Source organism: Python bivittatus, unplaced genomic scaffold (assembly GCF_059951505.1).
Source record: "Python bivittatus isolate LINGU-HERP-01145 unplaced genomic scaffold, Pbiv_v1 ctg000020_np1212, whole genome shotgun sequence".
NCBI classification, from domain to species: Eukaryota; Metazoa; Chordata; class Lepidosauria; order Squamata; family Pythonidae; genus Python; species Python bivittatus.
In genome coordinates this window covers 127563000-127585873 of record NW_028277030.1, presented here as the reverse complement: position 1 = coordinate 127585873, position 22874 = coordinate 127563000, and the positions used below count along the sequence as shown (strand labels likewise).

The window sequence follows — 22874 nt, the reverse complement described above, 5'->3', positions numbered from 1 at the left end:
CTTTGGGGCTGTTTTTCTGCAAAGAGACCAGGACGACTGATCCGTGTAAAGGAAAGAATGAATGGGGCCATGTATCGTGAGATTTTGAATGAACACCTCCTTCCATCAGCAAGGGCATTTATTTTATTTATTTATTTATTTTTCAAATTTGTATGCCGCTCATCTCCCCCAATGGGTGACTCTGGGCGGCTCACAATAATAATAAATTGAAGATGAAACGTGGCTGGGTCTTTCAGCATGACAATGATCCCAAACACACTGCTCGGGCAACGAAGGAGTGGCTTCGTAAGAAGCATTTCAAGGTCCTGGAGTGGCCTAGCCAGTCTCCAGATCTCAACCCCATGGAAAACCTTTGGAGGGAGTTGAAAGTCCGTGTTGCCCAGCCACAGCCCCAAAACATCACTGCTCTAGAGGAGATCTGCATGGAGGAATGGGCCAAAATACCAGCAACAGTGTGTGAAAACCTTGTGAAGACTTACAGAAAACGTTTGACCTCTGTCATTGCCAACCAAGGATATATAACAAAGTATTGAGATGAACTTTTGATATTGACCAAATACTTATTTTCCACCATGATTTGCAAATAAATTCTTTAAAAATCAGACAATGTGATTTTCTGGATTTTTTTCCCCATTTTGTCTCTCATAATTGAGGTATACCTATGATGAAACTTACAGGCCTCTCTCATCTTTTTAAGTGGGAGAACTTGCACAATTGGTGGCTGACTAAATATTTTGCCCCACTGTATTTGTCTTATTTATATTAAAAAGATGGGCCAACAACTAATTAACACAAATATGTTGCCACAGTCCTTATACAAATAATGGCCAATGGCAACAGAAAAGTGCTGCACATTTTTTTCTTAATAGTAAGCTGAGATATACATGTAAAAGGAAAGGTTAAGCAAAATAATTGAACTAAATAGTACATAGTAACAAACACTGTCACAGAACCTGAATTAGATTATTTAAATTACATAAAATGCATTTGACATATTTCTCTGCCCACTGACAATGCTGGACAAATGTGCGTGCAGGGTGGGGTGGGGAGTATAAGACTGCCCAGTAACACTAGAGATTAACTATGGGACTGAACATTCCACTTATCTATCCGATCTGTTAATGAGGTACTCTTCTGAATCAACACAGCAGTGTCCGTGGGTATGTGTGAAAACAGGGAAGTTGATGGGATGCAGCATCATAATTGAAGCCCTGCATTTTTTGTATGTGTGTTGATGTTGCATGCACTTAAAAAGGGGCAAGGTTTCAATTACAGTGTTGTAAATATCACTTTGCCTGTTTCGACTCCCCTGCAGAGGCCACTGAACCAACAAGTGCATTTTTTCCAGATATGTATTTTTAGTATGATGCGATGGCTTTTCAACTGTGCCTGATCTAATAGTTTGAAATTGCAGTGTCACTCACCTGTCGAACATAATTGATTTGAGCTTCTTGCTCAATATCTGAATCTAATTCTGGCACATCAGATAAATCAGAATCTGATTCTTCACTGTGTGAATCTATGCCACATTCTGCAGAAGGGATGAAATAATATTAATTATTAAGGAGCAATTCAAAAAAATAAACCCCAATGCTAGGAAACAGATGTAAAATCTCAGTTCTGACATTTAAAACATTGGCAAAAGACCTTGGACATAGTGAACATTTCTGACTTGACAGTAAAATATACAGAATGATCTAAGCCAATGATGAAAACAAGGAACAACACTGAATAAGCATATCCCCTTTTCAGTGATCCTTTCCATGAATTTCCAAGCTGGGTCTAGAGGTTAAAATAAAAGGGAATGTACATGTTAGACTTGAGTATTCCAGGGGAATAATGATTAAAAGTTTTCATTTAAATCATTGGGACCTTTTTGTTCAAATGTATTTCAACATATGGAAAACAAATTTATTACCTATATGGGCTGTTTCAGAGATTCCAGTTGTTACACCTTCTGGAATAAACCGCCACTGAAAAACAGAATGATCTGCACCTCCTGTACTTATTACCCATTGAAAGTCATGTGACCAGTGGACATTTGTAACATGAGCAGAATGGCCAACATATTTTCTGAATTTTGCTCCTAGAATTAAAAAATAAAGATAACTGAAATAAAATCTGATTAAAAAGTCACCATACATACATATACACACAACACATACACAGATATATATGAAAGTTATTGTTAATTTTATAAAATGACTTTTTAGTATACTTAGCATGAAATCTCAAAAAATGATGCAACTGATCCACATATACAGAAATGTTCTTTATTTTCCCAATGGTTGGTAGTTTGGGTAAAATGCATTTTTTAGTCATCTATGTTACTTAATCCTTCTTCATGTTGCTGGATAACAGATTTAGATCATTACTAATTCAAAACACTAATAATGATCAATTTAGTAGTACTGTACAGGTACACCTTGCTTAGCGACCACAGTTGGGACTGGCAACTCCATCACTAAGTGGAAAATCACATAACTATGACCTACAGTTTTACTTCTGCATTTTCCATTAACTCTGCTTGTCGCAAGCAAATTGGGAACCCCCAAATGGTGATCATATGGGATGCTGCGACAATTGTAAGCGTGCAGCAGTTGCAAAGCATCCGAATGGCTATCACATGACCACGGGATGCTGCGATGGTCATAAATGCGAGGATTGGTCACAAAGCTGTTTTTTTTTACACTGTTGTAACTTCAAATGGTCGCTAAACAAGGCAGTCGGTAAGTGAGACTACCTGTAACATACTGTTAATACAAAGCTCTTATTTCAGTCTCACAGATACATAAGATCAAGGATCTGTATGCTATTTTCCTAGGATGCTGTATACCATCTTACCATGTAAGGCAATAACATATATTTTCATATAATTTTCCACATCTCTATATTTATAAAATAATTGTTTTCCAAGGAGACTTAATTTATAAAATTTGAAACAAGCCTTCATAAATACAAATTAAAACTCTACTAAAATTATACAAAAATGAGTAGCAATATCCTACCAGATTAAGTCCATGAATGTCTGGTGCCAATAGGACTTTTTTCTACTGAAGCAAAATCTGCTGATAAAACTGTTAGGATTGTCTATTGATGAATTTGCCTTTATGAACTGATTATTATATTATCTTAGGTGAAAGCCATGGTCAGTCTTTACCATTTTATGTCACCTAAGGGAGATCCATCCGACCATGAAGCTAACACAGAATATCGCTGTTCAGCGTTCTGGAGTCTTGAGGGAGCACTATTTTTTTATCTGCACTGAACCTGAACAATGTGTAGCTGGGTTTCTTTCTCTGCTTTTTGTTCCAGTTCCATCCTGTAGACTGTAAGAATAAACTGAGAGTGGTTTAACAGTCTTGGTCTCTGTCAGGTGAAACTATCTGACTAGCTACATAAATGGAAATATAGCAAGATCAGAAAAATGAGGAGGAGACAATCTTCACTTGCTACATTACACTTCTTCAGACAGAAAGGTAAAGCAATTGGGGGAGGATGCTCCAAAACCATGATACAACTACTGAAAATGGCCTGTTCCTCAGCTGCCACCTACCAGATCTCTAAAGCAATGCCTTCTGATCCTGCACTGCTTTAGAGATCTGGTAGGTGCTGACCTACAGCAAGCACTCAGATGAAAACCCTATTTTTGGAATGATGCAACAGGGCCCACAAGGCATGTGGTAAACTAACCCAATGCCTGAAAAGGCAGAATTATACTTGTTTTCCAAAAATGTCTCTCACTATAATCCTTTTTATACAATGGTACAACCAGTATAAACCAGTCCATGTCTTTATCATTCAAACAGTGGGTCATCAGGAAGGTCAGTCCAAATTATTTTGACTGATTATTCTTATTACACTTGCTACCTTTATTATTGAATATTCTCTTTGATATGTAGCACTAATTTAATGTCACCTCAAATTTTTTACTCAGTTTTATATAGCTTGAAATCTTTTTTCCTCTTCATGGATCACTGCCTTGTCATGGCGAAGGGGCTTGCGTAACTCAGTGAAGCCATGAGCTATACCGTGCAGGGCCACCCAAGACAGACAGGTCATGACAGAGAGTTCTGACAAAATGCGGTCCACTGGAGAAGGAGATGGCAACCCACTCCAGTATCCTTGCCAAGAAAACCCCATGGACAATGTTAAAAGGCTAAAAGATATGACGCCAGAAGATGAGCCCCTCAGGTCAGAAGGTGTCCAATATGCTACTGGGGAAGAGCGGAGGGCAATTCCAAGTAGCTCCAGAAAGAGTGAAGCGGCTGGGCCAAAGCCGAAAGGACGTTCAGCTGTGGATGTATCTGGAAGCGAAAAGAAGGTCCGATGCTGTAAAGAACAATATTGTATAGGTACCTGGAACGTAAGATCTATGAACCGAGGCAAGCTGGATGTGGTCAAACATGAGATGACAAGATTGAACATCGACATCTTGGGAATCAGCGAATTGAAATGGACGGGAATGGGTGAATTTAATTCGGGTGACCATTATATCTACTACTGTGGGCAAGAAACCCTTAGAAGAAATGGAGTTGCACTCATAGTCAATAAGAGAGTGGGAAAGGCAGTAATGGGGTACAACCTCAAAAATGACAGAATGATCTCAGTGCGTATCCAAGGCAAACCATTCAATATCACAGTCATCCAAGTCTATGCCCCAACCACTGATGCCAAAGAAGCTGAAGGTGACCGCTTCTATGAAGACCTACAACACCTTCTAGAACTAGCACCAAAAAAATATGTCCTTTTCATCATAGGGGATTGGAATGCTAAAGTAGGAAGTCAAGGAGTAATCGGAATAACAGGCAAGTTTGGCCTTGGAGTACAAAATGAAGCTGGGCAAAGGCTAATAGAGTTCTGTCAAGAGAACAAGCTAGTCATAGCAAACACTCTTTTCCAACAACACAAGAGACGACTCTACACATGGACATCACCAGATGGTCAATACCGAAACCAGATTGATTATATACTTTGCAGCCAAAGATGGAGAAGCTCTATACAGACAGCAAAAACAAGACCAGGAGCTGACTGTGGCTCAGATCATGAGCTTCTTACTGCAAAATTTAGGCTTAAATTGAAGAATGTAGGGAAAACCACTAGACCACTCAGGTATGACTTAGATCATATTCCTTGTGAGTACACAGTGAAGGTGATGAATAGATTTAGAGGATTAGATTTGGTAGACAGAGTGCCTGAAGAACTATGGACGGAGGTCCGTAACATTGTACAGGAGGCAGCAACTAAAACCATCCCAAAGAAAAAGAAATGCAAGAAAGCAAAATGGCTGTCTGATGAGGCTTTACAAATAGCTGTGGAAAGGAGGAATGCGAAAAGCAAGGGTGAAAGGGAAAGATATAAGCAATTGAATCCAGATTTCCAGAGAATAGCAAGGAGAGATAAGAAGGCCTTTTTAAATGAACAATGCAAAGAAATCGAGGAAAACAATAGAATGGGGAAAACTAGAGATCTCTACAAGAAAATTGGAGATATCAAAGGAACGTTTAGTGCAAAGATGGGCATGATAAAGGACAAAAAAGGCAGGGACCTAACAGAAGCAGAAGAGATTAAGAAGAGGTGGCAAGAATACACAGAAGAACTATACAAGAAAGATCTTAATGTCCCTGATGTCCATGCTGGTGTGATCACTGACCTTGAGCCAGACATCCTAGAGAGTGAAGTCAAGTGGGCCTTAGGAAGCATTGCTAACAACAAAGCTAATGGAGATGACAGTATTCCAGCTGAGTTATTTAAAATACTAAAAGACGATGGTGTTAAAGTGCTGCACTCAATATGCCAGCAAGTTTGGAAAACGCAACAGTGGCCACGGGATTGGAAAAGGTCAGTTTATGTTCCAATTCCAAAGAAGGGCAATGCCAAAGAATGCTCAAACTATCGCACAATTGCACTCATTTCACATGCTAGCAAGGTTATGCTCAAAATCCTACAAGCAAGGCTTCAGCAATACATGAACTGAGAACTACCGGATGTACAAGCTGGGTTTCGAAGAGGCAGAGGAACTAGAGACCAAATCGCCAACATTCGCTGGATCATGGAGAAAGCACGAGAGTTCCAGAAAAATATCTACTTCTGCTTCATTGACTATGCAAAAGCCTTTGATTGTGTGGATCACAACAAACTGTGGCAAATTCTTAAAGAGATGGGAGTACCAGACCACCTTACCTGTCTCCTGAGAAATCTGTATGCGGGCCAAGAAGCAACAGTTAGAACCAGTCATGGAACAACCGATTGGTTCAAAATAGGGAAAGGAGTATGACAAGGCTGTATACTGTCACCCTGCTTATTTAACCTATATGCAGAGTACATCATGAGAAATGCCAGGCTGGAAGAATCACAAGCCGGAATTAAGATTGCAGGGAGAAACATCAACAACCTCAGATATGCAGATGATACCACCCTAATGGCAGAAAGTGAAGAAGAACTAAAGAGCCTCTTGATGAGGGTGAAAGAGGAGAGTGCGAAAGCTGGCTTGAAACTCAACATTAAAAAAACTAAGATCATGGCATCTGGACCCATCAATTCCTGGCAAATAGAAGGGGTAAAAATGGAAGCAGTAACAGACTTCATTTATTTGGGCTCCAAAATCAATGCAGACGGAGACTGCAGCCATGAAATTAAAAGACGCTTGCTCCTTGGGAGGAAAGCTATGGCAAACCTAGATAGCATATTAAAAAGCAGAGACGTCATGTTGCCGACAAAGATCCGCATAGTCAAAGCTATGGTTTTTCCAGTAGTAATGTATGGCTGTGAGAGCTGGACCATAAGGAAGACTGAGCACCAAAGAATTGATGCCTTTGAACTGTGGTGTTGGAGAAGACTCTTGAGAGTCCCCTGGACTGCTAGGAGGCCAAACCAGTCAATCTTAAAGGAAATCAACCCTGATTGCTCATTGGAAGGATTGATAATGAAGCTCAAGCTCAGATACTTTGGCCACCTAAGTAAGCATGAGTAAGTAAGAGAGTAAGCATGGCCTCTCTTTGGCCATGCGAAGAGAGATCTCTTTGGAGAAGACCCTGATGCTGGGAAAGATTGAAGGCAAAAGGAGAAGAGGACGGCAGAGGATGAGATGGTTAGATAGCATCACTGAAGCAATGAGCATGAAACTGAGCAAACTCAGGGAGGCAGTGAAGGACAGGAAGGCCTGGTGCGATATGGTTCATGGGGTCACGAAGAGTCAGACACGACTTAACGACTAAACAACAACAACAAAATCTTTTTTCTGTTCTTTTTTTCTATTTCATCTCTTACTTTTCTAGGTTGTGCCTTTGAATAGCTACTAAATGTTTAAAATGAAAAAAAGAAAGATGGGTCCACTTGCCTGGTAATTTTCTTCCTACACTTGTAATATTAGAGATTGATCATTTTTGCTTGAGAGGGCAAAGAAAGCAGTCTTCCTAAAAGAGCTGGCTTTTAGTTATTCTCCATATTCTAGAAAACTGGGAAATTAGCGCTCAAGAACAGAAGGTCTGCCTGTCATCATCAGCATAGGAAACCTCATGGAGATCTCTTCAGCCTTCCACTCTACAGTGAACTCTGAGCAGGTAATATCAGTTTAGTCAGACCAGTTGTATTGATTTTATTTGGAATACTATGTCCACGGTTGTTGGTTTCCCTCATCTTTCTTCTATTTTCTTCTTCCCAATAAACTCTTTTTTATATCTAGAGATTTGGTTTCATTGGTTTAGTAAGTGAATTTTTCATTAAAAGCTTTCCCTGTATAGACATGACTATTCAGCTATCTCTTGTGTTTCTAGGGTGGCACAAGGTTTATTAATTTCTGTATTTCTGGGCTTTGAAAAAAAAGATCCAAAGCACCTTATTTTTTATTTTTTTCTGAGGTTGGGCTAAAGGGAGAAGTCCTTGGTAGGAGAGCTAAGATCTACCTTGGGTCCTGGGTTACTCTGTTTCTGAGGATATTCTTCCCTTAGTTGCATTTCCCCACTTGGAACTAGTACACAATTTTGGAGTTCACCTGTTTGAGCAGCAGGTGCCAACTATGGCCAGGACTGCCTTTGCACAACTTTGTCTTGTGTGCCAATTGTGCCTGTTTCTGGATTGGGAGGCTTTGCTGAGAATTACTCATGCCTTAGTTACCTCTCAGTTGGATTTCTGCAATGGACTTTACATGGGATTGCCCTTGAATGTAAACAGGAACTGGAACTGGTCCAGAATGCAGTAGCATGGGTAATAATGGGCATGCCTTAGTATGCCTATGTAACACCACTACTTTGAGAGCTGCACTGGCTCCAGTAGGCTTCCAGGCACAATTCAAGGTGCTGGCTATCCCCTATGTGGCTGTACACAGCACAGGTCTTGGTTACTGGTGGGATTGCCTTTCTCCAGTTGTCTCTGCCCATCCCACAAGGTCACTTAGGGTGAGCACGATCTAGGTCCCTACTCTGAAGCAATGCCTGCTTAATGAGGCCGAGGAAATATGCTTTCCCTACTGCTGCCCCTGCCGTTTAGAATTAGCTTCCCTCTTGAGATTTTGATGCCCCTGACCCTATTGACCTTCTATAATGCTGTCAAGGCCTGGCTTTGCTCCTGCACTGGCTCAGCATGTTAGATGAACCCACCTGGAGATGATAATGTATATTACTATTGCCAGCCTTGATTATGTGTTGATTTTATATTTTTTGTGATTCCTTGTTTTTGCATAGTATTTTTCTTTTTTTCTTTTTATTGTTGCATGCCACCCAGAGTTACAAACTGTGGAATGGGCAGCTTAACAAATCTTATAAACAAACAAACTCTTCATGCTTGACCAAATGGCTGGAGGCTGACAGCACTTCATTCCAAAATAGATGGAAGCCTCAGGCTGACTTTCCCTAAATTATAATCTACACAACAAGAAAGCAGTTGTTCAGAAAGTGGTTGTGTTCATACAAGACAATAAGCCACAATAAACACAATGTAGGATTAAATCAGCCAACTATGATTTATTCAATAAATCATGGTTAAGTAAATCCAGCTTAACATGTTACATAGACATAACCATTCAGCTCCAAACTACTTAGGATGTTGAAAATCAAAATCAGAATATCACATTGTAGATGGATTGTTGGTTGGATGAACAGATGGCTGGCTGGTTGGATGAATGACAGATAAATAGATAGCCAGTATAATTTCTGAGCACCATCAAGCATATATGATAATCTTTTTGTTAAATCAAGATATGAATGAGATTTGGAAGTGGAAATAAACAATCCAATAAATCTTTCTTCAACTACTTCATCAGAAAAGCCAATATACTAAACCAACTTCAAATCCTGGGTTACTTTGACTGTTTTTCAAGGAGCAGACAGGTAGTTAGATGGCCAGTGGTATCTTGACAAGCAGCATTTACTTCCTCCCAAAGAAGAACCATTTAAACTCCCCAATATTATTTTTCCAACCACCAGCAAAACAAGTCTATTTTTCCAGGGATTTTGCCAATGGAATTCCCACCTGATTATGTACAATGTGCTGTGGTTCACTTAAAGGAATATATCTCAGCCACTGACAAATCGACAAATAATCCTTAATACAAATAAAGCAAGAAATTATATACACATGGCATAATATCTTACCTTTCTTAAGACACGGAAATCTGAATAATTTAACTAATCCAAAATCATCTCCAGTCACTAAAACTGTATTATTATAATTTCCATCTACAGAGTTAATGTCTGTAACATCACTGTACTTTGGCCAGATTCCATTTACTTCTGATCCTATCACACAGGTCCATGAAGCCCAATGAATTCCTTTGATCTCATCTTTGTTTGCCAAATGTTTTCCAGCTGAAATAAATTCAGGTTAATAAGTCATTTAATTACATTGTTTCAGAAGCAGCTGAACACAAAGTTTAATGCTTTTCCAACTTCTTACAGAAATTATCCTTTCTCTTGGGCCTTTTCCCATTGCTGAGTTGAAGTGCTATCCACTCATCCTTGAATACACAGAAAATCCACAGAAATTTGTGTACTCATTGCTGATCTCTATCTCAACTCCTGCAAATAAGGATGACACCTGACTTCCTTCAAAGATAATGGGTGACAAGGCTAACAGATTTTATATACCTTAACATCTGTACCTTGGGCAATGTGAGAATAAAAGGTAGAGACAGAAAGAATAGGTCCTGAGAAGAATGAGCTTAAGTCATTATCTGTATCAGGAGGCCAATGAGAAGCAGGTAAAGTCGAACTACAGTGAGTTGGGTCAGAGTCTATAAGGCAGAAGAACCTCTGTCATAGCAGTCATGAGACAGAGAGAACCTCTGGTAACCTCCATTACTATTGTGAGAAAAAAGAAACTGCTCTGTCAAAAATCCTGTACGAATTCAATCTCCACTTGGTGTATGAATATAACTCACAATGGAGATTACATTTTTTTTTGTTGATGGGATTTGACAAAAACAAACAAAAGTTCCCAGTGAGTCTGGAAGAGGAACATGATCTCTAATTTCATTAGGTATTAATACGTTTCATCATCTCTCACTTGCAGATGAACTGTCTCCCTTATAGTATTTGTAACAGCAAATTATTTGACTTACATTTTAATTTATTTCTGTATTTTGTTTTGATATCAAACATTTATCTTTACGGATCTTTTACATTTTGCCTGACTGTGCCATCTTTATTTGCATGCCCAGTAATATGCAATCCATGGGAAAAAATTGTTTAAATTTGAGGTTTCTTCTCTTGATTGAAAAAGATAAGTTTTACATTTTTTCTATTACTGTATAATTAAAGTGAAATGGGAACTTCCCTTTCTGGGACAGCTTAGTAATTGAAGTAGGATCCTTTACTCATGAAATAGTTGGCATCATTCCCTTTACATTATTTGGGTTCTTTATAATAACCAAACAACAGTAACTCTAATATTTATTTTTGCATTTATTAGATTGTTATACAACTGTGTGACTCTTGACAGTGTATGCCCAAAACAATCATAATAAAACACATATAACATTAAATACAATTCAACAGAAACAGATTTAAATGTTAGGAGTGGGAAGCAGTGGCTGCAGTGGTTTGCCTCTTCCCTCAATGGTCAGTCCCAGTCCATGTTGACAGGAGGGCAGAGATCATGTCCACTCAATTATGGGGTGCCTCAAAATTCAACACTGTAACCCCTCTTTTTTAACATCTACATGAAACTGCTGGGTGAAGTCTTTCGTTAGTTTGGGGTTCAATATTATTGATACCCAATTGTGCATCTCAACCCTGGGTTGCGCAGGTGAAGCTGTCAGTGCACTGACCCAGTGTCTGGATGCTATTCTGGTCTGGAAGGGGTGTAACAGATTTCAGCTCCATGCTGACAAGACTGGCTTTTGGTGCTTCTGGGTTGGGGATGTTTTCACCTTTGGTCTGGGATGGGGCTGCACTTCCCCATTCAAGACTGGTGCGCAACTTGAGGGAGTCCTACTGGACTTACAGCTACTGCTTGAAGAGCAAGTGATAGCTGTGGCCAGGAGGGCCTTTGTGCAGGTTCATCTGGTGTGCTAGTTATGCTCTTTCTTCAACCAGAAGGCCCTTCAGATTGTCTCTTATGTGCTAGTCACCCCACAACTGGACTATTGCAATGCACTCTACATGGGCCTGCCCTTGAAGATCATCCAGAAGCTACAGTTGGTTCAAAAAGCAAGGGTGCAGGCAATAACAATCACTCCTCACTATGCCCATGAGTCATTGCCGCTGCACAAGCTGCATTGGTTACTGGTTGGCTTCTGGCTGCAATTCAAGGTGCTGATCATCACCTATAATGTCCTTAATGGCATAGAGCCTGGTTATTTGAGGGATTGCCTGTCTCCAGTTATTTCTGCCCACCTGGTATGCTCAGGTGAAGTTGGTGCATTCCATGTCCCTTCTGTTAAACATTGTCATCTTGTGCAACTGAGAAAGTGTGCCTTCTCTGTCATGGCCTTATGTTCTCTAGAACAACATCCACCCAGAGATACATGAGGCTCCCACTCTCCAAGTGCTCCAGAAATCTCTTAAGTCCTGGCTCTGTTCCCAGGCCTGGGGTTAGGGTGTATGTGGAACCCTGTTGAATTTTTTTTAAAGTTACTGATTCAATTTTGTTGGGGTGGTCATGTTTCTTAAATTATGCATTTTAAATATTGTAAGCCACCCAGAGTCTTTTTGGATTCAGGCAGCCTCAAAATCAATTAAATTAAATTAAATTAAATTAAATTAAATTAAATTAAATTAAATTAAATTAAATTAAAATTCAGTGAAGCTTCATTTAGCAGACTTTGGATGCAATGGACCAAATTCCATTATATCAAATGTAGTTCAGACAAGGCAGTTAAGTTTATGTTAATTTCATCTTAATTTTGTGACATTCAAGCTGATTTCTGTTACTAGTGTAATGAAACATTAAGGAAATTACAGAAATTGTCATATGCATAATGATATCATTGCACACATGATAAATGGTCCTTTAAAATGAGGTTTCACTGTACTGTATTACAGTGGAAAAATGTATTGACTATTTTAAAAATATTACTTGATACTGACTTATTCTAAATTCTATTAGCTAATCCAATCTTGATAGTCAAATCAATTTTCCATTGTTATACCCATCAGTTCCAGAATAAATTTCATACACAAGGAATTCAGTAATTATTTCTAACTTCAGTAATAGTTTCATCATATTTCTTTACTGTATCAATATCCAATGATTTAAACTTTAGCATAATTTTAGACATAATAATTTACAATTGCTAAAATTAAGAAAACCCACATTCAGTGATGAAACTGATGATTTTTAGCTAGTCTAATTTGGCTAAACTTTAAATTTTGTATTTACTTCATATATATCCTACTGTTCATCCAAGGAGCTTAAGGAGGTATATATGTTTCCCCATACTTTGATCTAAGTTCCTTGGATAAAAAAAATGTTTAAATAAATTAATGGGGAATAGTGCTTATTTCAGTTCATCACACTGTCCTATCTCTTGGCTATACTGATCTATTAAGTAAACATTTTATTTAGTGATAATTAAAATGTAAGTGCAGTTAATGAAAAAAATATTCACTTACATGGCATCCTGTAGAAGAACCGTTCTCCTGCACCATCATTTGTTTGCAAGAATTTACTGTCTAGAGACCAGTCAATATGAGTGATAAAACTAGAAGACTTGTTGCATTCTCCAGTTTTCTTATACCTCTGAGCAACTGCATAGATATCTACCTGACCATCATTAGAACCCACTGCAAGATAGCAGCCATCTGGTGAAAACTTCATTTCATGAATTACTTCCTTCCGATCTTTGATATGAACAACTTCTGTCATATCTCTGCAAAGAGTATTGAAAACATAATTAGCAGTGGGTCTGCAAATGAAATATGATAAAATGGTGGTATGCAGTCTTATTAACTACACAGATTGTATGTTGCACAAACATGCTCTTAAAGAGTAATCCAATAAATATGTAGTTAAGAAGTCCTACTAACTTCAACAGAATGTAGCCTTGTAGCAGAACCTTATCATGTGTATTCAGAAAAAAACTCACTGAATTAAAGTAGATTTACTCTCAAGTAACTAGATAGCGGATGGCAACAGGCATATATGCATCTGGGAATAAGCCACTTGAACATAATGGTGTTTCTGATTAATATCTGGAATTATACTTTCCAATTCTTTCCCTCACTCTCAAAAATAGCCAGCCCTGATTTTGTTTTGAATGCTACCCGCTTTGAATTTTACAATTTTACATTTTACAACATAACACACCCTAATCTTCAGCCTACTTTTGCTTACAATGAATATTTCCCATCATACTTTTAAAAAAAAGTATTTAGTAGGTAAGTAGGATAATTACTTAACAGTAGTGTTAGAAGCTGAAACAGCAATCCAAAATGTTCAGCACAGTTTTCTGCTAAATTTTCTATATTGCCTGTGCAACATGAACGCAAAGTCCTGCTGGATCAGAGCAATTTATAAGCCTCAGTTTATACAGTATAGTATAGTAGTTAGGTATGTAAATGAAGATTACACCACTAAAGAATAGCAAAAGGAACTGGTCACAGTATCAACAATGCCCAGTTATGCACACTGTCCCTCTCCATTACAGACTGCCTGGGCCACTGTCTATTAGTGTGTATTCTCCATGCCTTCATATGAATGTGCAAGATTTGCTTCAAGCACATTTTTGTTACTGAATTCAAATTAAGCAGCACATATATCCAAAGCAGCCCAATTCATTTTTATGGTAATTTTATTAAAGATTAAAATTACAACAATAAAAATTAATACAAACTAAAAGAAAAATAAAAGAATAAAGGGAAAAACTAGAATGTGCAGAAAAGAAAGAAAAAAATAAAAAAGAGAAACAGAAATAGAAATAGAAATAGAAAAGAAAGAAAAAATAAGAATATAGTAAAAACGAAAAGAATTAAAGAAGTGACCTCCCCCTTCATCACAAGTATAAACAGTTTTAGTAACTTAGCACCTTTTCTTAAAATATAACAAATGATCTCTTCTTCCTATATCCCATCTCTTATCTATAAGCAAATCCATAAAGCCTCACCATTTTAGTCCTGATTTCAGTAAAAGTCATTAAGGGTTACCAGAGATAACAACAAATCTATTTTAACCTTGATCAAATAAACCAACTTTATATTCTTTCCTTTTATGTCTAACAATCTTGATCTTTAGTCCCATCAAATAATGTTGTAGAACTTGATTTCTTTTCATTTTTTTCTTTGTCCTTTCTCACAAAATTCATCAAAACTTTAACAAGCCTCTTTGTAAATCCAATATAGGAATATTATCCAAGTTACTCCCTTGGTTTGTTATCTGTATATCCCTTTTAATTATTAAGACATCAGCCAGTTTCATTTGCACGTGCATGTAACATTTTTTTTCGTATCATTCTTGTAGCCTGTCATTTTTAAGCCCACTTTCAAATCAGTCTCGATCTTGTCAGGTAAAACTTGTTCCTCTTCAATAACATCTGTTAAACACAGTCTATTTATATTGACACTCTTAAAATTAACTTCTGGGTCCATTGTTCAAAAATATCCTTCAATATGTCCGATGTTAAATATTTTGCTTCATTCTGTAATTGTTGAGTTTGAATGTTCTTCTCCTTTAATTATAATCTTTAGTTCCCTCTAGTTCCCTTTAGTGCCCAATTTTTTAAGTCTTTTCTTTTAAAGAATTCAAAACAAAAGCATTTTCCCATAGGAATGATTCTTTAGATTAATTCCAAAATCTTGTTTCAAATTTATCTGGACCCTTAGTCCATTTGTAACTTGCTAAAATCCAAGTTTTAATAACCCTTTTGCTGTTTATTCAAAAAAAAAATTTTTTTTTAAGTTCTTAAACTTGTAGTTAAAGCTTCTTTTGCTAAGGATTGAAGGAAACTCATCCAGTGCTATAGAACTCATTGATCCAAAGCTTCCTAATAGCTGAAAAGCAGTTAACAAACAATTTCTGAAAGTAATTAGAAAAGGAAGTATGCAAATCCAATGTCCTTTCAAAGGCACTGACCGCAGTTTGAGCAAGATGGCTATTCCCTTGTCTCCCAGAGCTCTATACCTGCCAGAGACCACTATCTTGAGGTCTGCTTGCGAAGGGCAGCTGCCTGGAGCACTTGTGGGCAATCTCAAGTCCTCTCCTTGTCTGGAGAGGAATTATTGAAGTGCCGATCCACTCACTGACTCTTCATTCCGCTGTGATTGTTGGCTCTGGTTTTCACAGAACCCTCTTCGGTCCGCCATTTCTTCCTCAGAAGTCCAAAACAGCCCAATTCAGATGGGACAAAGATATCCCTTTTCTCTTTCTCTTATGCATCTAGTTTTCAGAAAAGTATATTTGCTAAAGCAGTTTCTTCTATTGTCAGAGTGGAAATGAGACAAACTAACAAATCAGAGTATCAAAACAGATCTGGTTACAGAAAACTATGATTTAACAAGACAGAATTAAAGCATCTAAGCTAGGGATGCAAAGAGAAGGAAGAGGAAAGAATATATGCATACAAAGACTAGGTTTATTCACCATGCTAAGCCCTACTTTGTTTTTATTCTAGTTTAAAATTAAGTTATAATTTAAGAAACTGCAATAGCTCACCATAAACTCTAAATGATGAACGCTGGTTTACAGATCACAATTGCTAGGCCCATGTAATTTGTTTCAAACAACTTATCCTCAAGCTTTCAAAATATGTTTTATCAGACTATTGTGTCTGAAACAGGCTAACAACTTGTGAAAGAACATTTCAGGTTTGGTCTGAATTATTTTTTAAAGGCTGAGTTAAGCCTACCTTACTCTCAGAACAATGAAAGACCCATCTTTCATTCCCAGAGCCAGCTGAGATCCATCAGGGCTGAAGGATACACTCCGCACAGCTTCTTCCATATTGCATCGGGCAATCAAGGCATGATCGACAAGGCTCCATAAGCTTCACAAGAAGGAAAAGATGAGAGAAGTCTGTTTATCTCTACAAGAGAAAAATTAGTCCAGACTTTACATGCAGCTCTCCCTTTCTATTTACTGCCTATCTGGTTTACAGAACAGATTAGATTAAAACAGGGACTGGGTAGTTTGTAGTTCAACATGTGAATGGAGTGAGGTATCATTTGCGGCACCATGTGGTTCTATTCTTCAACATTTTTATTAATAACTGGAATGAAGAGGTAGAAAGAATGCTTATCAGATTTGCAAATGACACTAAACTGTACAGGTATTTTAACTATTAATCATGTTAATTATTTGTATTTATTTGTTAGATTTATATTCCACCTTTGTTCAGGAGCTCAAGGCAGCATATAGAATGCTCCTTCCTATTTTCCTCACAACAGCAATTGTGTGACTGACAGAGAGAGAGAAACTGGTCCAAAGTACATTAACCACCACACTACTCTGCCTCTCTATATTTTCCGTACATTGTAGAGTGAAACATATACAAGCACAAAATTGCAGTCTGGACTAAATTTAATTGAAAACATTTTTATTCCAGGACAAGAAAGTCAGAAAGTATACTTTCTTAGGGATTATTTTTCACTCGATTCAGCTGAGATTAAGACGTCTTTCAGTATTTGCCATTTTTTAAAGAAAATCCCACTTTCTTGATGCAATTGCAATTCAGACACCTGCCCTTTGTGTTTCTTTACTGATTGTTCATAATGACTAATCCGCCTCTCACAAAAGAGTTACTTAGTAACCACACTAGCCAAGAAAGGAAATAATTAAGATGCTAGAAGTTTTATTGATGTTTCAGGATGCTTAAAACTCAAGTCTTGCTCTAAGAAAAATGATTAGAACTAAAATAATTGTCACAGTTCTCACATACTTAAAAAAAACTGTATCTGCCTCTATCTCAAAAGCATTCCATAAATCTGTAAATTCAAATAGAAGAACGCAGATGAAATTGGGTGCTTCTAAGGCTCTTTGTTTTTTTAATCCTTTCTTGATTTTTTTCTTTGTATATCTATATTAATATTATAAGTCTGTGGGGTTTAACAATTCTATGATAATTCTTTCATTTACATGTGTACTACTTGGTTTTCTTTTCGCCAACAAATATATAAAAAATACCAGTGCTTTAAGTACCTGTCCTTTGGCTAACAAACTGGAGTATAAATGCTAGAATAAATAATATATAACTAATAAATAAATAAAACATTTAGCTAAATATTGCTTAATTTTTCTTCTTCAAATTAATTATCACCAGAACCTTGATCTTCAAAGCCATGAGGATTTCCCAGCACAGCTGTGGTGAAACTTCAGGCATATATGCTGTTGCCTTACCGCACGGATCGATCATCACTGCCAGTAACAACTAATGGTTTTTTGGGATGGACTGCCAGAGCCCAGAGCTCGCCTTCACAGTGGCCTTGCATTATGAGCATTGGCTTATCTCTTTCTCTCACAATCACTTCAAATATTTCACTGTCCTGTGTTCCTGCTAGAAGTCGATCTGCTTTCCAACACACGCTTCGGATGGATAAACCTGAGAAAGGACAGAATAATCTTTGTATATTAATGAATAATTATTTATAGTGGACACAATCCAGTCAAAGTTAAGCATTGTGAAGTCCTACTGCTTTTCAGTAGAAGACATAAACATGTCTGTAATTTGTCATCTCAGGAATGCAATAGGACATAAAATGCTTCACTTTAGGAGAATCATGTCTTTAGCGAACTCCTATCTACCCAATAATTGGTAACCACAAGTAATTTGAAAATCACAAAAAGAGATATTAAGCAAAAATAATAGGGTCAGAGTAGATGGGCTCAGAGAGAATTGTTTGCTTATTGGTGGGGATTGGAAAGTACAGTGGGTCCATCCATAGGAGCAGGCAGCCATGGGACAGCAGAGGCTCAATTCTAAGGATTCTTCAGAGAGAAACAGCACAGCAGGTATGAACTCTAGAATTGCATTTTAATCATGATACCTCACTGTAAAGATTTTTCAGGGAGTAGCTATCAGGGCAGCCAGGTATGCAGCAGCATCTGCAAAGGACTGTCAAAATCTGCAAGATGGTGGGCACAACACTGTGATCCAAGTATCTTGCAATGCACCCATCATCTTGCAGATTTTAACATTCACAATGGATTGCTGCTGCTGCTGCACTGTTTTGCTTTTTTGAGCATGATCTTTTATGAAAATTGGTAGAGGGAAGAATATGATAGCAAGCAATCTTTCCTCACGTCCTCTGGAACTACTTGTGCAATGTAAGGCAATCATTACTCATAATATGCTAACTCAAGTCAATTCTTGCCTGTTTGTATATATGCATATACCTTATATTTTTAAAGTCAGTGATATGGAGATTTTGATAATATTTTAAATGTAATAAATGAATTCATTCACTGCTGAAACAGTTATACAATTCCTAATACCAACACTGAGGTACACAGAAAACTGTCTGCTACAACTCAGAGTAGACCTTATCATCTATTCTGACTAATGATCAATTTCCAGGTTCACAGGAAGAACTCTTTCCCATTAGTTGCTACCTGATCCTTTAATTCTGGGATCTTCTATATCCAAAGCATGAATTCTGCCATCCAAACTAAGATTCCTTCCCCAAAGTCCGACACAACTCACCAAGTTTGTTTTTCACCACCAGACACCAGAGATCTGCAAAATGGAGAGGGGAGACTGAAGGGCTGTCAGATATTACCCAACAGACTATAGTAGATAGTCTATACATTATGTTTGATTCTGTGGATGACAAGTTGGACAAACTGGCCTAGATAATGCTAATTTTTCTGATTCAATATGATTTGCCTATTAGTGTGATTTAATATGCAGTTGCCTATATCTTTTCATAAGATTTTTTCATCCTTTAGCTTGTACAGCAGCCAATACTTATTTATACATCGGCAACATTCCTTTTCTGAAGAACTGCAACTGATTATCTATGTAATAGTTAAGCAAAGGTCCATTTCTGTATCTTTGTTACAGCATTAACTATATTAACAGTACATATGGACAAGTACTACACAACTGTTAATTCTTATTGCTGGCAGGCTTGCAATCTGTTTTACCATATCAAGCTCTCTCCTACAATATAAGAAACAGATATAGACATACAAAATAGGCAAAACAACTAATTTTAATCTCATATTTTTATTAAAACTATGGGTTTTTATATTTCATGGAGAATATGTTAGTAGTATGACTTAATTTTAATTCTCCATTCAAATTCTAATAAAGCCTTCTCAGAAAAAGAGAGAAGAAAGTTAAGAAAAACACAATGTGGAGCAATCCAAAAGTGTGTCTACCAATATTCTGATTCTCATAGTTGCAAATTAGATGCCTCCAGAATGGACACAACAAGAATGGTAGTCAGTAGTCCCTTCATTTCTTAACTTAGGCTTGAAGACAACACTTCTCTCCCATGGATTGAGAACTAAGTATCATCATATTGTTGCAGTGTTATTATGCTTTTATATATTGAGTGGCTGTGTGTGTGTGTGTGTGTGTACACATGCATACATGTGTGTGCATGGGTATGTATGAACACACACACATCTTGTACCATGTTTGTGTAAATGTATGAATATATGGATATATGTGAAAAATAGAGTATGTAAGACCCAGTCAAATTATGCCATAAAGCCAACAGATTATGTACTAGGAGATATCTGCCAATGCAGTATATTAAAAGAAACACCAGAATGAAGATTTCTAAGACACAAGAGACAGTTCTCAAAATACAAAGTGGTTCTCAAACCAAAGACAATTCACCTATGAACTGGAGGGGGCAATGGCAATCAAGTGGAAAAGTACTAGAAGGCATTAGAAGAATACCAAGCTGGAGCTGGCCAAGCTTTGCTGGAAGTTATAACAGTGGATGAGAACTGTAGAACTTTGGAGCCATATCAAACATTGAGGTACTTTGCATAGTGGGTGATCTGCCTTGATTCTTCTAGACATGAACAATAAAAATATTGAAAGTGAAGAATAACAGTTATAACACCATGTGTTACCTTTAAACCAGTTCAAGTATGTTGGCTGTTTTCTATCACTTTTTGGAAATAACTTTTAATGCTTAAGTAGACTATTTTAATATTGCCATATTTTATTAACTGTTTTTGTACTCTGAGGAATATATTATTAAAAACAATAAACTGAAGGGGAAATGGGTAAGAATATTATTAATAAAACAAACAAATACCTGCCTTCACCAGCTGATATTTCTGTATGGTGCTTCTAAACAAGATGGTTTCCTTCAGTTACATTGCTAACAATCTATGCCATGTATGCAAATCATGTGAGCCATACTACAAATACATAATTAATATGCTACAGTCAGTGATGTGCTGGATCTGGCTCATACCAGCATGCAAGAGCCTATTGTTAAATTTTCTGGAATTTTGTGAGGTACTTGAGAGCAGAACTGAGCTGGGACACCTGTTTGGTGACTTGTGGTACAGTGCAGTGGCATCAATGGAGTTGGCAGAGCCAGTTGTTACACATTTATTAGCACACAATTGATTGCTGGACATACTGGACAATTACACTGCACTTTTTCAGGCACTGGGTAGCAGGCCCATACTTACATACAGACAACCACCTAACCTAAAGCAGATTTTCACAAGCAACAAGATACAACAGGACAATGATGCTAATATCTGCAACAAATCCAGATGCCTACTTTGCTCCCACATTTATACCAACAGCACCATCACAGGCCCCAACAACTTCACATAAAGGTGCTTTCGCATGCTCTTCCTCTAATATATGCGTCGACAACTGCCTGCAATGCCCTTCTGGATTCTACATTGGACAAATGGAACAAACTTTGTGCAAAATAATTAATGGACATAAATTTGACATTAGGACTCAAGACAAAAACAAAGTAATATTGGAGCATTTCAACCTCCCAGGGCACCTCATTACAAGTACCCATTTGAGGGGGGAAAAAACCCCAAACGTTGTCAGCCCAATTGAGCGAGAGACTGATGAATACATATAGTGTACGTGAAAAAGTTTCAGGCTATCTTAGAAGGTCTTAGCAAACAGAATGGGTTTTAAACACATTACAACTGTTACTTGATAAGGTTTTTGTCATCTGTCTCACTTGCAACCTGCATCTGGACAGCACCCTGTCTTCCTCTTCCTTTTCTTCCCGTCTCATTCCAATTTAAATCTGACATTGACTTAGCCATATATCTCTATCTCTCTATCATCTCCATAACATTTGATGAAGTGAGCTGTAGCTCACAAAAGTTTGTCTTTTAATAACATTTGTTAGTCTCAAAAAAGTGCTACCAGACTGCTTCTGAGTTTCATAAAAATTATGTGATCTATGCAGCAGAAAACTAGGAATATGAATTACACAATTTGTGTACATGTGTAGACAACTATACTTATAATTCCAAGTAATATATGGGGATGGAACAGATTAATTCAGAAGTTGGGAGGTGGGGGTTTCCTCCTTCCCAGTTAATTCCCTTTTCTTGATACAAAAAGAACCCAAAGAGTTCCTGTATAATATATTCCACGAATGTAATCCTGTTTAATTAGCCAGTTTGAATAAATGGTTTGCAAGTTCTGTATCTCCATATTTCTTTGAATGTCTATGCTTTTTTCTTGGTATTCTTTATATAGAGCCATAGGGCTAATAAATGACATTGATTTAATAAATCTCTCATGAGAATTTCCTTTTTAAATTAACTTTCATTATCTTTAAAATAGGAATCCATTTTAGATGCCATTTGGGAAGATCTGCTATTGTATAGACACACTAGGTGTTATTGACATATATGAATAAATTATGGGAATCTAATCTTGCTTATTCTTCTGAAGGAAAAAAAAGATATTTCTATATATATATATCAATTTTCTCTCACTCACCTGACCATGCCAAGACATATACAACAGGAAACTATTGCAGCATCTATAGCTTTTATTTAAGAAATGGATGCTGTGATTAAATTTTGGCCAAGATATTGCAGATAAGATAGATTCCAATGTCTAATCAAATATTTTCCCCAATAAAGCACAACAGAAAGCACATTGGTGAATGTCAGAGAAGCAGATACATATGTTGGTTCTTGCCGCCATGGAGCAAACGCAGTGGATGACCAGATGTGATCCTTGGTGCCTTGCTGCCCCCCAGGATACGTGGCCTGCAGAGGTGTGGTTGCCTTGGACTGTTCTGATCTGCATGGGAGGTTCCAAGGGATGTTTCTGAAATGGAGCTGGGGCCTGTTGGGTTGTGCCTGGCCATGCAGGGTTGGAAGGGACTCTGTTAGGTTTAGGGTCCCTACTTGCAATTTAGGGACTGTTGACAGCCTGCTTCTTGGCTCCCTGAATGAAGCTGCCTAACTGGGGTCCTGCTTGGGGCCTGGGGAGCTTGCATTTCCTTGGCCCTCTTCACCTTTGGAGGTGCGTGATCTCCCCC

At 37.6% G+C, this 22874-nt stretch overlaps 1 protein-coding gene across 1 annotated transcript in view; it reads right to left on the bottom strand.

Annotated features, from left to right (window-relative positions):
• The window catches only part of EML6 (EMAP like 6), a 147514-nt gene that overhangs the window by 78066 nt on the left and 46574 nt on the right, over positions 1-22874 (bottom strand). The window contains exons 8-13 of the mRNA XM_088149416.1: positions 17764-17965; positions 16277-16414; positions 13050-13306; positions 9591-9803; positions 1919-2086; positions 1425-1531 (exon numbers count right to left, since the gene is read on the bottom strand). Coding sequence (XP_088005542.1) covers positions 1425-1531; positions 1919-2086; positions 9591-9803; positions 13050-13306; positions 16277-16414; positions 17764-17965 — 1085 coding nt within the window. The remainder of the gene's footprint in view (positions 1-1424; positions 1532-1918; positions 2087-9590; positions 9804-13049; positions 13307-16276; positions 16415-17763; positions 17966-22874) is intronic.